Source organism: Tamandua tetradactyla, chromosome X, assembly GCF_023851605.1.
Source record: "Tamandua tetradactyla isolate mTamTet1 chromosome X, mTamTet1.pri, whole genome shotgun sequence".
NCBI lineage: Eukaryota > Metazoa > Chordata > Mammalia > Pilosa > Myrmecophagidae > Tamandua > Tamandua tetradactyla.
In genome coordinates, this window is record NC_135353.1 from 92,214,977 (window position 1) to 92,228,728 (window position 13,752).

Consider the following 13,752-nt stretch of genomic DNA (forward strand, 5'->3'; position numbering starts at 1 on the left):
GGTTAGCTCCATAAAGGTTGGTCACCCCAAGAGGATATTCTCTTTTGGGGGAAGAACAAGACATAAATATGGTCATATTCATAATTTGCATAACTGAAACGGACATTGCGTACGCAGTAACAGCGATTGTTTCTGTGAAAGGGATATACGTTGCTGGGGAACACCCGAGAGAGGCTTTCTCGCCCTTGTCTATTCCTTAATTTTTATTTTTTGACTCTGCACGTATAGTATCTATTCGAAATAAAGTTATTTGCTTTTCATAGAAGCGGCCCACGCTAATTGCGGGGAAGATTACTTGCCCAGTATCGAAACGGTATTCTCATTGGAAACGAGTTAAGACCACGTGCTCCTTGGGGGCGCTGCCCAGAGTTCAACATGGCTGCTTGTGGGAGTGACGTTACAGAGTCGTCTGATGAGGTAAGCTGGTGCCCCCAAATGAAGGGCCTACCAAGTCGTTGTTATCGGAGGGTTTTTCAGTGGGGGATAAAATCATTTGATTTATGCTTACGAGATGACTCCGGTTGTGTGAAGAATGTGGGGGTATCGCTATTTGAGAGCCCCATTTCTGTCATGTTGGCGATAGTGCTGTTGGCTAGGACTGTTAGCGTGGTGGCACTGGATGGAAATGCGGAGAAGCAGACAGATTTGATGGACCTTTGGTGGGTAACTTTGTTAGGACTTACCGATGAATGTGAACTGTGCGGGAAAGACTGCTAACATGGCGGTTGTACTCGGTCTAAGATGGAGAACGTGAGGGCGTTGGTGACGTAAGGGAGGGGTGGGTAATAAAGAGTGTCCTTTGGGACCCTTTCAGCCAGAGATGTTGAACTGGTACACATTTTTTGTCAGTTACTTGGGCTGCTCCGTGGGGCGTGAGGAGGGGAGAGTGTCTGGAAGACAAGTGAGGGTCCAGTTTTGGGCGTGAGGAGGGGAGAGTGTCTGGAAGACAAGTGAGGGTCCAGTTTTGGGCGTGAGGAGGGGAGAGTGTCTGGAAGACAAGTGAGGGTCCAGTTTTGGGCGTGAGGAGGGGAGAGTGTCTGGAAGACAAGTGAGGGTCCAGTTTTGGGCGTGAGGAGGGGAGAGTGTCTGGAAGACAAGTGAGGGTCCAGTTTTGGGCGTGAGGAGGGGAGAGTGTCTGGAAGACAAGTGAGGGTCCAGTTTTGGGCGTGAGGAGGGGAGAGTGTCTGGAAGACAAGTGAGGGTCCAGTTTTGGGCATCAATGGAGACAGAGGAAACAGTTCACGGCCAAGGAAGGTGGGAGCAGGAAGGGCCCCAGCGGGGAATCGTGCAGGTGGTCAAAAGCTTTTCATCAAAGTGCAATGGCCAGCCGTGGCAGACTTTAGAGTGGAAATTCCTGCTGAGTGGAAAGCAGGCCACAGGATAGGGTTGCCAGATTTAGCTGAGAAAAATCCAGAGTGCCGAGTTGAATTTGAATGTCAGATAACCTATAAAATTTTAATGTAACTATGTCCCAGGCAACATTTGGGGCATACTTAGGCTTAAAATACAGTCGTTGTTTTATCCGACATTCAAATCTAACTGAGGGTTCTGTATTTTCCTAGGCAACCCTAACATAGGGGCAGAGTGGTGGCCGGGGCTTGTGCAGGAATTCCAGGGAGAAGGAAGCGGCTGTGGGTAGCAGCAGGAGGGGTGTAAGGAGGGACGTAAGAAAAGACGAGTGGTCCGTTTGGTGCACTTTTCCGGCTAACGGCTGTGGGAAGACGAGCTTCTCTATGCAGATCTTCCACGTCTTTTATCCCCCGGCAAAGACGAGAGCATGTTGGCCAAGGGCTCGCCAGAGAAGGCTTTACCCGTCTCTTTCAATCCTCCAGGTCCAGCCCCCAGCCTCTCAGGCGCCCTGCTCTCGCTTACGCCTAGCCCAGTTTGTCCCAGCCTCTCAGGCGCCCTGCTCTCGCTTACGCCTAGCCCAGCTTCCCCCAGCTTCTCAGGCGCCCTGCTCTCGCTTACGGCTAGCCCAGTCGCCCCCAGCCTCTCAGGCGCCCTGCTCTCGCTTCCGCCTCTCAGGCGCCCTGCTCTCGCTTACGCCTAGCCTAGTTTCCCCCAGCCGCTCAGGCGCCCTGCTCTCGCTTCCACCTCTCAGGCGCCCTGCTCTCGCTTACGCCTAGCCCAGTTTCTCCCAGCCTCTCAGGCGCCCTGCTCTCGCTTCCACCTCTCAGGCACCCTGCTCTCGCTTCCGCCTAGCCTAGTTTCCCCCAGCCGCTCAGGCGCCCTGCTCTCGCTTCCACCTCTCAGGCGCTCTGCTCTCGCTTACGCCTACCCAGTCACCCCCAGCCTCTCAGGCGCCCTGCTCTCGCTTACGCCTAGCCGAGCTTCCCCCAGCCTCTCAGGCGCCCTGCTCTCGCTTCCGCCTCTCAGGCGCCCTGCTCTCGCTTACGCCTAGCCGAGCTTCCCCCAGCCGCTCAGGCGCCCTGCTCTCGCTTACGGCTAGCCCAGTCACCCTCAGCCTCCGCAGGGCCCCTCTGTAGCAGTAAAATGGCCGCCAGCCGAGCCCTGGCGCAGTAAACCCGCCTTCTGCACCCCCTCAGGGGTGGAGCCTGCATGAGGAGCCCTCCAGCTGTCCTCCATCAACGGATGACGACTGGTTGGATGACGACCGGTTGGATGACGACCGGTTGGATGACATGGAGCCGGTTAAGATGGCGGCCCTCAAGAACGCCCCAAGAGATGCTTTGGTAAGTGCGAAGGACGAGATGGGGGGCGCGAAGCTCGGCACAGCTGAGGACCGGGGCGTCAGGCTCAGGCTGAGAGCTTCAGGGTGAACCGGCGTCAGGCTCAGGCTGAGGGCTTCAGGGTGAACCGGCGTGCCGGCTTCAGCCCAGCTCGGACGCCGGGGAGTGCGAGTTGGGGGTGCGCCCTGGCTCTTGAAGCCCTCTCCCGCCGCCTTGGCCGCGCTCGGCTGAGGGTCGCAGCCCGCCCCGGGTGAGCCGCTGGGCCTCGCTTCCTGGGCCTCGGGCCCGGGCCCCCTCGTCGCTGTCACGTCATCCGGCAGCCCTGCGTCTCCGTGTGCAGGATTCCGATGCCACTTTCCTCGGACAACTATCTGTACACCACCCCTACCGCTCCCGGAGAAGCGCCTCTCTCTCTCTCTATGCTTCCGCCCCCACCCCCGCAAAAAAAGTTTTTAGCAAAGAACGGCCGGCGGAATTTGGTGGGATCCTGACACTCACTTGGGAGGGAAAGGAGGAGGAGGAGGAGTTTGGAGCCCAGACAAGGGGATCCCATATCAAAACTTAAGGACCTTTGCTCTGGCCTTGATTGTCAAATACCCAGATTATGCATCTGGCGTTTTTATTGGACTCCACAGGTGATGGCACAGATTCTGAAGGATATGGGAATTAAAGACTACGAACCAAGGGTTATCAATCAGATGTTGGAATTTGCTTTCCGTAAGTGAATGAAACACCACAAATGTGCTTCACTTGTGAATTCAGAGAAATCATTTGACTGTAACGACATCTTGAACCAAATTATTTTACTAGCTAATATCATGGAATTCAGCCTACAGCGGTAAAAATGAACCCAAGCTACGGACAGTAGTAGTTATACTATGATATATTTTAAATGGATCCTAAAGATAGGAATTAGATATTAAAACCAAAATTCATAAACTTTCTAAAATTAGTGGGACCTTCTTATTAATAAAACTGGTCATAAGTTGAACTGTTTTCACATGTTTAAGAGAAATTGTTTTGTTCTTAAAGGATATGTGACTACAATTCTGGAGGATGCAAAAATTTATTCAAACCATGCTAAAAAACCTAATGTTGATGCAGATGATGTGAGACTGGCAATCAAGTGTCGTGCTGACCACTCTTTTACCTCTCCTCCCCCAAGAGATGTGAGCAAACTTTTATTTGACATTATATTTACTTACAGTTTTTTAAATTGCAGTTCTAATAAGGGTTTTGTTTTTTTTTTTTTTTTTTAGTTTTTACTGGATATTGCAAGGCAGAGGAATCAAATCCCTTTACCACCGATTAAGCCCTATGCAGGACCTAGACTCCCACCTGACAGATACTGCGTAACAGCTCCAAACTATAGGCTGAAGTCCTTGATTAAAAAGGTGAGAATTTTTAGTCAACTTAACTTTAAAAAGAAAAAGCTGGGATGTGATAAGGGCATTGGTAAAAAGTACCAGTCTCTTGTGTAGAGTGTAGTAAAGGCAAAGAGAACTTACTAGGATTTTTTTAATGTATTGCCTTGAAAATACCATGTCTGCAATTAGCTGTTATGTTAAAATACAAAATGTACGATCCAAGATTTTTAGAACTACAAGGAACTTGGGTGTTCATTTAACCCAACACTCATTTTTCAGATCAGGAAACTGAGCCTGAACTCATTTACGGAGATAGTAGCAAAGCTAGGACTGACGCCCAGGTCTTCTACCTCACAATCTTTCTACTATACCGTATTTTTTAGTGAGGCCTGGTGACAGAACAAATGATATACCATCAGGAATTGGGCCTACTCTGAAATATGACCTGAGGCTCTCCTACGAGTGAAAAAGTTCTCTCCACATTGGGCTGTCTTTGTTGTCTGAAATTTGACTGTATAAGAGTTTATTTATTTTGAGGTTAAGATACTATTTAAGATTAAAAACTACAAGGACATTAGCTGGTATCCAATTCAAATAAGATTCTACCTTCAACTTAAATACTATATAAGATTTTATTTTTATAATTATATAGAGTATATACATGTGTGCATATATAAATACATATACATATTTTGAAAACTCTAAAAGTTGTATTTAGAACACTGATAGAGCAAAATAGGAAATTCTTACCATGAATTCCATCCATAAATAATTCATGTCAACAATCCTAATTTCATTCTTGGTAAATTTTGATGTCAAATATGAACATTAAAATCTGTTTATTTTTTTAAAATCCCCTAGGGACCTAACCAGGGAAGACTAGTTCCACGGTTAAGTGTTGGTGCTGTTAGTAGCAGACCTACCACGCCTACTTTAGGTAAGTGAGAGGGGAAAATGGCTTTTCTGGCTGGTAAAGAAGAAATGCCTCAGCACTTGGTTTTGAACTGTAATCCAAGTCAAAAGGTGAGTCAGAATTCCCATATGTGTGTTGTCACTGATATTTTCACTCATCCTCTAGTAAAACTGTAAGTATATAGTTTATCAGATTTCAAAATGAGAAAACAACAAGGAATATCTGATCCCAGATGATCATAGAATTGGACATATGAGCCCAACATTCTTGTTGGTATAAACTATGACACCAAAACCAGGATTTTTCTCTAAGCTGTGTTCTTTTTATCTTCTATATAAATTAAATTGAAATACACTCATGGCAGGAGCCTACTTATCAAAAATTAATTTCTGAATAAATTGGCAAGGGGTCACAGGCAAAAGAAAGCTTAAAATGTGCAGAAAGCCTGAGTTTAAAAATAGTTATTTTTAACGTTAACCTTTTTAAAATGTAGTACCTATAGTCCTGTATTTAGCCAGTGGAACCACCTTCACGCTGGCTCCTGTGTCTGTCAATCGTCGAGTATTCCTCACTTTCAGGCACAAGATGTTATAAGCTCATCTTCCATTTTTCCTGTCCCTTCCCTAGCATCAGCCATTTCTCCAGAGATCCCTGTTCCTTTAGTGGAGAATAGTATTTAAAATACCACTGGGCTGTGATTTCTTTTAAATGTCATTGATTAGATAAGGAAAGCCTTAAATAATATATTTAGATTGCTTGATTTCTTTTTCCCTACATTCTTGCTGGATTTCTTTCATAGTCTAGTAATCAAAGTGTTTGCAGAAAAAAATCCCCTTCTCTTTGACCAGTATAAATTTATTCCTCTTATTGCTTATAACTTGAATTCATACCTGTCATATAGCTCTAGTATAAACAACATTTGAATTTTAAGGTGTGTATACTATCTTTTCATATTCTTAATGTGTAAATTTGCACTCCTGCGTTTTGATACCAGCTTGGCCTAATATTGGGTGTACATTTCTAATGATCTGCATGTGACCTTTGTGGATAGAAATTTGAACATATATTTAACTTAGGCTGTAGCAATTAATTACATGTTTATCAAATTAATTATAAATTATAATTTTTATTCCCGGTTAGACGTTTGGCATGCGAGCTTTAGAAATTTTTAAAATCTAGAGTGAGGGTGCTCCCAGAAACTGCTATTAAAGATGTAAGGTTTAAACTTTAGAAAAAACTTTAAATGAATTATATAAAGCATGAGACGTAAACAGATACTCTTTTCTATTTTAAAGCCTTAAATCTATACCTACTTAAATGCATTAACAATTCCTTATGGTAATGTCCAAGAAAACATCTGCTGATTATGAATTTTCTTTTCTTGACAAAATAAAATACTTGTATTGTTCTATTTTGCTTCACCAAATTCTTTGGACCAGTCCCTAACACATGGGAAAAAAATGCCTAGAGAAGGAGATATATTAAAGGAAGACCTCCTCTTTGGGGTTTTGAGAGAAAGTGTGAGAACCTGGATTCCTGAGTACCTTTGGGTTTTCTTCCCCTTTGTCCTTAGAGATAATAATAGTTATGGTTTCTTCAGCAGCTCTAACCCAAATACACTGCTAGTTCCAGGGGGGAAGGAGATATGGAAAGCCTGGATCTCCAAAGGAAAAATTGGGAACAAACGCATTTCCATAAATATACTTTTGACGTGAGAACGTGAGCTATCATGTCAGTATATTACGTTTTTTAAGTCTTGATTTTATCATTTGCAAAATTCATTCATTAAGCAAACATTCTTTTTTGAGTGCCTGTTATGAACAAGGCATAATAGCTATGTCCTCTCAAGAATACTAAATGTTAGCTAAGGCTTGTAATCTAGCAGTGCGACAAAATAAGATAAAATAATGACTTCTATGAAGCGTTAAAGGAATTTCAGAGGCAGAAGAAATGACTTCTGAGCAAACCAAAAAAATGCTTTACAAAATGGGGTTTGTTGGGGATGTACCTTGGAATGATAGGTAGAATTTGAACAATGAGGAGGGGTTTGGACTAGGTTTCATCTAAAATCTTTCTGCTTAAACAGTTTCTGGGTATAGAAAAGTATTAAGTTTTTCATACTCACCTGGAGATGCCATGGGGTTTATCTGCTAGGCTTATTTTGTTAGATGCATGTTGGTTTAGGTTCAAGGGCTTAGTAGACACCTTCTAATTCTTAGCAGGTGACAGAGATTTAAAATGCCACCTAAAGGGCGGGCCACGGTGGCTCAGCAGGCAAGAATGCTTGCCTGCCATGCCCGAGGACCCGGGTTCGATTCCCGGTGCCTGCCCATGTTAAAAAATAAATAAATAAATTTAAAAAAATGCCACCTAAAGTAATCTGTAGAAAATTTGGTTTTTATTGTGCTAGTGGATTCAAGATCTCAACTTCTTGACTTCATATAGTAATACTAACAGTTGCAAAAATTCACTGTTTGCATCTAATCTGTTGAGCTTGTAAACTTTTTAAAGTTACTTTATTTCTAATTACTTCTCCTCACCTTTCATTAGTTCCCTGTGCTTTGAAGGTATTTCTGATAAGCTAAGGTGTGCAGAATATAAACCTGTATAAGTCATCTAACTAACATGGTCTGTTAATTATAACTACAGCGGCCCCACAAACAGTATCTGTCCCAAATAAAGTTGCAACTCCAGTGTCAGTGACAAGCCAAAGATTTACGGTGCAGATTCCACCATCTCAGTCCACACCTGCCAAACCAGGTAATGTGATGGGTAGAGGTGATTCTTTTACCTTTATTGTCCTGAATTTTAAAATGTGTGAATGATTTGTTTTTGTAGAACAATCTGTATTCCTATAGTAAGAGTTAAATTGTTTTAATATCATGGCAAGAAGGAAGCAGTAATGCTGCAAATCAGGGTTCTTCAGAGGGGCCTATGGGCTCTCTAAAATTGTATGAAATTTATGCATATGTAACTTTTTTAGGAGAAGAGAAGAATATTCAGCATGGTCACCAGAGTCTCAAAGGATACTGTGATCTCAAAGTTAAATCCACAAAGTTAAGGTGTCTTAAAGGAAGAGCACTTAGGATTAAAGCCCAAGAAAAAGACACAACGTAATAAATATGTGTATGCAATTCAGAATATAAATGAAAATTCAAATTTAAAAAATGTACCTTACTTCAGATATATATTAAATTGGGATAATAAAAGAACTGTTATACCATAGTTTATTAATGAATATTTTTAGATTTCACATCTTCTGAAACCTAACCCAACACAATAATAAACTTACATAGAATACTGAGCTATGAAGAAAGCATGATTCCTGACCTCTAACTTGTGCCTTTAGTATGTTCCACAATGAATTCAATGCACTGCTTTCCATGACCAAATACTGATTGAACTTTTAGGCAATTAAGTTCCAAAGCAAATAGCATAGCTTTTTAACTTTGCACTAGATACTTTAACAGATAAAAAATGTAATTCAACTCTTTTTAACTTTACACTAGATACTTTAACAGATAAAAAATGTAATTCAACTCTTAATGTAATTAAATGTAATTACTCTTATCTGAGTAATTACCTGAGTTTCTCCTATGATGTAATTGTACCTCATGCTATTGAAATTGGTACTGGAATTACATTCAACTTTGTTGTGTGCTTTTTACCATATACTTTGGATTCTGACTAATTCATAGTTTGGGTTTTTTTCCTCTGTTTACAGTTCCTGCAACAACTGCAGTTCAGAATGTTCTAATTAATCCTTCAATGATTGGGCCCAAAAATATTCTTATTACCAGCAACATGGTTTCATCCCAGAGTACTGCCAACGAATCAAACTCATTGAAGAGAAAACATGAAGATGATGACGATGATGCTATGTAAGGCATGTAGTCTAGCTTAGATGCATTTCAAAAGTATAGTTGGTTTTGAACCCAGTACACTGAACTAGGACATTCTAGATATTCTCAAGTTGTATCTTAGAAAACGTAAAGGTAGCTGTAATATTTTTCACTTTAGTTAAAACTATTAGATTTAATTCATAAGAGTAGAAATGTTTCTCATTAGGCTAAAAGTACAAAAAGTTAAGTAATTGTTTCTTTAATGCCAAGCCCTATATGGCTATTTTGGAAGCAGTTTTCTGCCATGTATCACTGACAGCAGCACTTAAGTTTCAATTTCTACAGTAGAGTCAGTGACTGATCTTTAACAGCAAAATTGATAAGCTACATTAAAATACTTTCTTTGTAAGGTAAATAGTCACCTTTATTGTCACTAAATTCTTTGAACAAATCTCTCAATTTAGGAAACATTTCTGGAATTTAAATCATTAGAGGGATTCTAAATCCATTTTGAATGTATTTATTTTTTGATCTTTCCTAACTTCCCACTGCCTCTCAACACCCTTTCTAGATCCCATTCATTTTCTGTACCTCCTTAGGCTTAAGTTTCTCCCCATTCCTCTTAAGTTAACAAAGCCAAAACCAGAAATTTTAAAATATCATTACTGATAGTACAGTTGAGTATCATTTTTATATTTTTAAAACATGCTCTACATGCCTGATGTTATTTCACTCGAAGGTTATGTATTTGCTGTTTTTTTCTATAGTCAAGAGCAGTTTGGTTTTTCCCTTGCCTTTTGTGCCTGTTGACTTTTACTATGCTTTTGACATATAGTCAGTTACATTCAGTTTCAGTCTATTATTCCAAGTTGATAACTCCACCCATTCCAGAGTTCTAAATTTAACATAGAAAATAAAATAGCTTACTAAAATCTGCCTTGATAGGTATATTTACACTGGACCGAGGTAAAACCACTATAGAGCAAGTGTTTTCTTCCATCTCGCACATATGCTTTAATTACTACTTCTTGAACCCTCCTATTCAGATCCTTTTTCTAGCTTGTTGCTAAAGATGTCACATAGAAGATGGGATCATACCTCAAAGTAGATTCTAATGGTTTTCCTTCCTCAATAAGGTCAATAAGGAAAACAAATTTGCATGATAAGACTTACATTAGGTGACCTCTGCCTAGGTTTCCTGGTATGGCTATGTTGCTAAACACTTTTCCACATTTTTCATTCATATACACATCTAAAACTTTTATTGAGAAAGATTGCAACGCTTTCACAAATGTAACCAGACCTGTTCTGTGTTTGAGTTTAAGTAAATTTAACTTAGGAATATGTTTGCAGAATTTTCTAAAATAAATTATTTATGTAATTTAGAATTTATACCCAAGGATCCTCAAAGCTTAAAACATCAAGTTTCACCTTAGGATGGTACTTGATAAGTCGGAGAGAAATAGTTCTATAACAAGGTAGAAATGTCCATCACTGTTTTTTGTTATTAGGGACAGGTGGTATAAAACTTGTTAAAACGGATCTGATCAACATCATAGGAGAGAAATGTTGATTATATAGCATAGGATATAACTTGAATGTTCTCAGGGAGGTAGCATGTCAGAAGGCCTAGGTTCTAGTCCTGGCTCCATCATTTATGAATGTGTGACCTTATTTCACCTCTGAGCCTTGTTCTCCTACTTCGAAAATAACAACTACTCTGCCTACCTCACAGGGATGGTGTGAGGGCTTAGTTGTATATGTGAAAGTTCTTTCAAACTTGTAAAATGTTTTACAACTATAAGGATTCATTATTGTATTTGTTCCAAAATTATTAATAAAAATCTGAACATTATCAGTGAGCTTCCATTTTTGACTTCAGAGATTTAAGGAAGATGAACAGAGCCCAGTAATTCTGAGGGCCAGAAAGCAACTAAGATTTAATGGATGGATTAAATGTATAATCAGGGAGTGGCTTGCTTTTATTTGGAATCAACATAAGATTCATCACAGTGAGGAAAATAAAAATGAGTGCAAGAATATGGGTCTAAATCCATTAAAAATATCTTACTGTCTTTGTTGGGAACTTGTAATTGGGGTTGATTTGCTTTTTCACAGGGAAACTGTTTTATCTTGCAGCTCTCCCTTCCCTAAACGACTACCAGTTAAATCTACCTTTAAGAATGACCTAAGGCAGCTCTTTGTCCTTTACCTTCTAGGGGCTGGGGCACTGTGGTCCCAAGTTCTTCCTTTTACAAGAAGCAGGAAACAAGTGTCTTTGATTTGAATATGAATGTGGGAATACAGCTAGCATAGGGGAGAATAAAAAATGTAACGCACCTAAGGTGTCAGGAATCCAAGTTCTCAAGATATATAGAGAAAAAAACAGTGCAATCAGAAGAGCAAGTACAAAACTGCATAATATGGCACCATTTATATTTTAATGTATTTTTGTGGATGCTTTTAATATTGCATTAAATTGCTCTAGACTTAAGGAAAATGGTCTTACAGTGGTTGTTTCTGGGAAGAGACAGGTAACTAGGGTAAGGATCTTATTGTGTACTTTTTAAACTTTTGTATCATGTACAAATCCCTGTAGGAGAGGGAAATTTGGGACATAAAGAGGAAAAAATAAAACAGCAGTTAACAATCAGCCAAAGTATAGATTGAATTCTTATGGTATGAAGATTTTTTTTCTGTACACAGGTAAACATACACGTACATTGTGTGAGAGTTAAAAGTGAATTTACCACTTAAGCCTAAACTATTTTGAAAACAATTCAATAATTCTCTATTAAATCAGTAAGAACAGCCATCTGCTATTCTAGTTCATATGCTCCTAAGTTGTTCCTTGTATGCTGTCTTCCTCAATTAGGTTGTAAATTCCTTCAGGGCATAAATACAATCTTATAAATACCCCCCATCATGTAATAAACACATAGTAGGTACTTATGTATGTGGCTAATTGCCAAGCTTACTCGAGAACAGGAGTTTTCTGTCAAAAGGGTGAAAAGGGAACAGACTCAATTGGAGAAAATACTGGAAAACTACATACATAAGGATTTGATACCCAGGATATATAAAGAAATCTTACAATTCAACAATAAAAACAACCCAATTAAAAAATGGGCAAAAGACATGAATAGACATTTTTCCAAAGAGGAAGAAGTACAGATAGCTAAAATGTACATGAAAAGATGGTCAACTTCACTAGTTATTAGGGAAATGCAAATCAAATCCACAATGAGATATCATCTCACACCTATTAGAAAAGCCCCTGTTAAACAGGAAACTAAAGTGTTGGAAAGGATGTGGAGAAATTGGGACACTTATTCACTGCTGGTGGGCATGTAAAATGAAACAACCGTGGTAGAAGATGGTATCAAGTTTCCTCAGAGATCTAAGTTTAGAGTTGCCTTTACAACCTGGCAATCCCACTTCTTGGGTTATACCCAGAGGATCTGAAAGCAGGGACATGGACATCTGCACACCAATGTTCACAGCAGCATTACTGACAATTGCTAAAAGATAGAAACAACCCAAGCATCCATCAACAGATTATGGTTAAACAAAATGTGGTATATACAGTGGAATATTATTTAGCAGTAAGAAGGAATGAGGTCCTGAAGTACATGATGTTTGGAAAAGGATAGACGTGAGCACAATTAAAAGTGCTAAACTGTGTGTGAATGTGGTAGAAAGGGAAAGTTTAGCATCATGTATGTCATTAGAAGGAATTGTGGAGGTAAAAATGTGGGAAAGCGTAACAGCGAATCTTGTGATGAACGAAATCTGTTATTAATTGTACAAATATTTTTAAAATCTTTCATAAACTAGAACAAATGCATGACACTATTACCAGGAGTCAATAATAGAGGGATTTATGGGGAAAAAAAACGTACATATTAAAAACGAGGGACTATAGTTAACCATGATATCTTAATATTCTTTCATCAACAGTTACAAATATATAAAAACCAATACTAGAGGTCAATAATGGGGAGCTATTAGGAGTATGGGAGGATTTGGGTTATTTCTTGTGCCAGTTTGAAAGGATGTATGTGCCCTAGAAAAGCCCTGTTTTAAATCCTAATCCCATTTTGTAAAGGCAGCCGTTTCTTCTAATCCCTATTCTGTACTGTATGTTTGAAACTTTAATTAGCTTATCTCCCTGGAGATGTGACTCAATCAAGAGTGGTAGTTAAACTGTATTAGGTGGAGACATGTCTCCACCCATTTGGGTGGGTCTTGATTAGTTCACTGGAATCCTATAAAAGAGGAAATATTTTGGAGAATAACAAGAGAGAAAGCCATGAGAATCTGAGAGAGCAGAACAACACAGCCACAAGAAGCAGAGTCTACCAGCCAGAAACTTTTGGAGATGAAGAAGGAAAATGTCTCCTGGGGAGCTTCTATGAAACAGAAAGCCAGGAGAGAAAGCTAGCAGATGACACCGTGTTCACCATGTGCATCCTCACTTGAGAGAGAAACCCTGAACTTCATCGACCTTCTTGAACCAAGTTACCTTTCCCTGGATGCCTTAGATTAGACATTTCTATAGATTTGTTTTAATTGGACATTGTCTCAGCCTTAGAACTGTAAACTAGCAACTTATTAAATTCCCTTTTTAAAAGCCATTCCGTTTCTGGTATATTGCATTCTGGCAGCTAGCAAACTAGAACATTTCTTTTCTGGAGAAATGAAAATGTTCTAAAATTGATCATGGGGTTGTATACACAACTATGTGATGACACTGAGCCAGTGACTATACTTTGGATGGCTTGTACAGTGTGTGACTCTATCTCAATAAAACTACAAAACTATCAAAAATTTATTATTTAATTACATAATTAAAATTAAAATTCAACTGTAATAAAAACAAAAACTGGAGTTTCCCCCCTCATTCTCTGAATTAACAACCTGAATAAATGAAGACTAGT

General features: G+C 39.9%; 1 protein-coding gene across 2 annotated transcripts; it reads left to right on the forward strand.

The window, feature by feature from the left end:
- The first annotated feature begins 297 nt into the window (after window positions 1–297).
- Window positions 298–10,667, forward strand: TAF9B (TATA-box binding protein associated factor 9b). 2 transcript variants are annotated; one of them, XM_077145394.1, is made up of 8 exons: window positions 298–417; window positions 2,547–2,693; window positions 3,326–3,407; window positions 3,723–3,859; window positions 3,950–4,084; window positions 4,919–4,994; window positions 7,620–7,730; window positions 8,695–10,667. In XM_077145394.1, exons 1-8 carry the CDS (start codon window positions 376–378, stop codon window positions 8,853–8,855), a joined length of 891 nt encoding a protein of 296 aa, XP_077001509.1. In that variant the 5' UTR covers window positions 298–375; the 3' UTR covers window positions 8,856–10,667. The 2 variants fall into 2 exon arrangements, with proteins under 2 accessions (XP_077001509.1, XP_077001508.1); XM_077145393.1 differs by lacking the exon at window positions 298–417 and adding an exon at window positions 1,719–1,832.
- Window positions 10,668–13,752: the final 3,085 nt, after the last annotated feature.

Bases quoted from the DNA above. Each gene is read 5' to 3' on its own strand.
- TAF9B (XM_077145393.1), top strand. From the start codon at position 1,734: ATGCAGATCTTCCACGTCTTTTATCCCCCGGCAAAGACGAGAGCATGT. The intron at 4,085-4,918 runs GTGAGAATTTTT...AAAATCCCCTAG, and splicing joins TGAAGTCCTTGATTAAAAAG to GGACCTAACCAGGGAAGACT. The intron at 4,995-7,619 runs GTAAGTGAGAGG...TTATAACTACAG, and splicing joins ACCTACCACGCCTACTTTAG to CGGCCCCACAAACAGTATCT.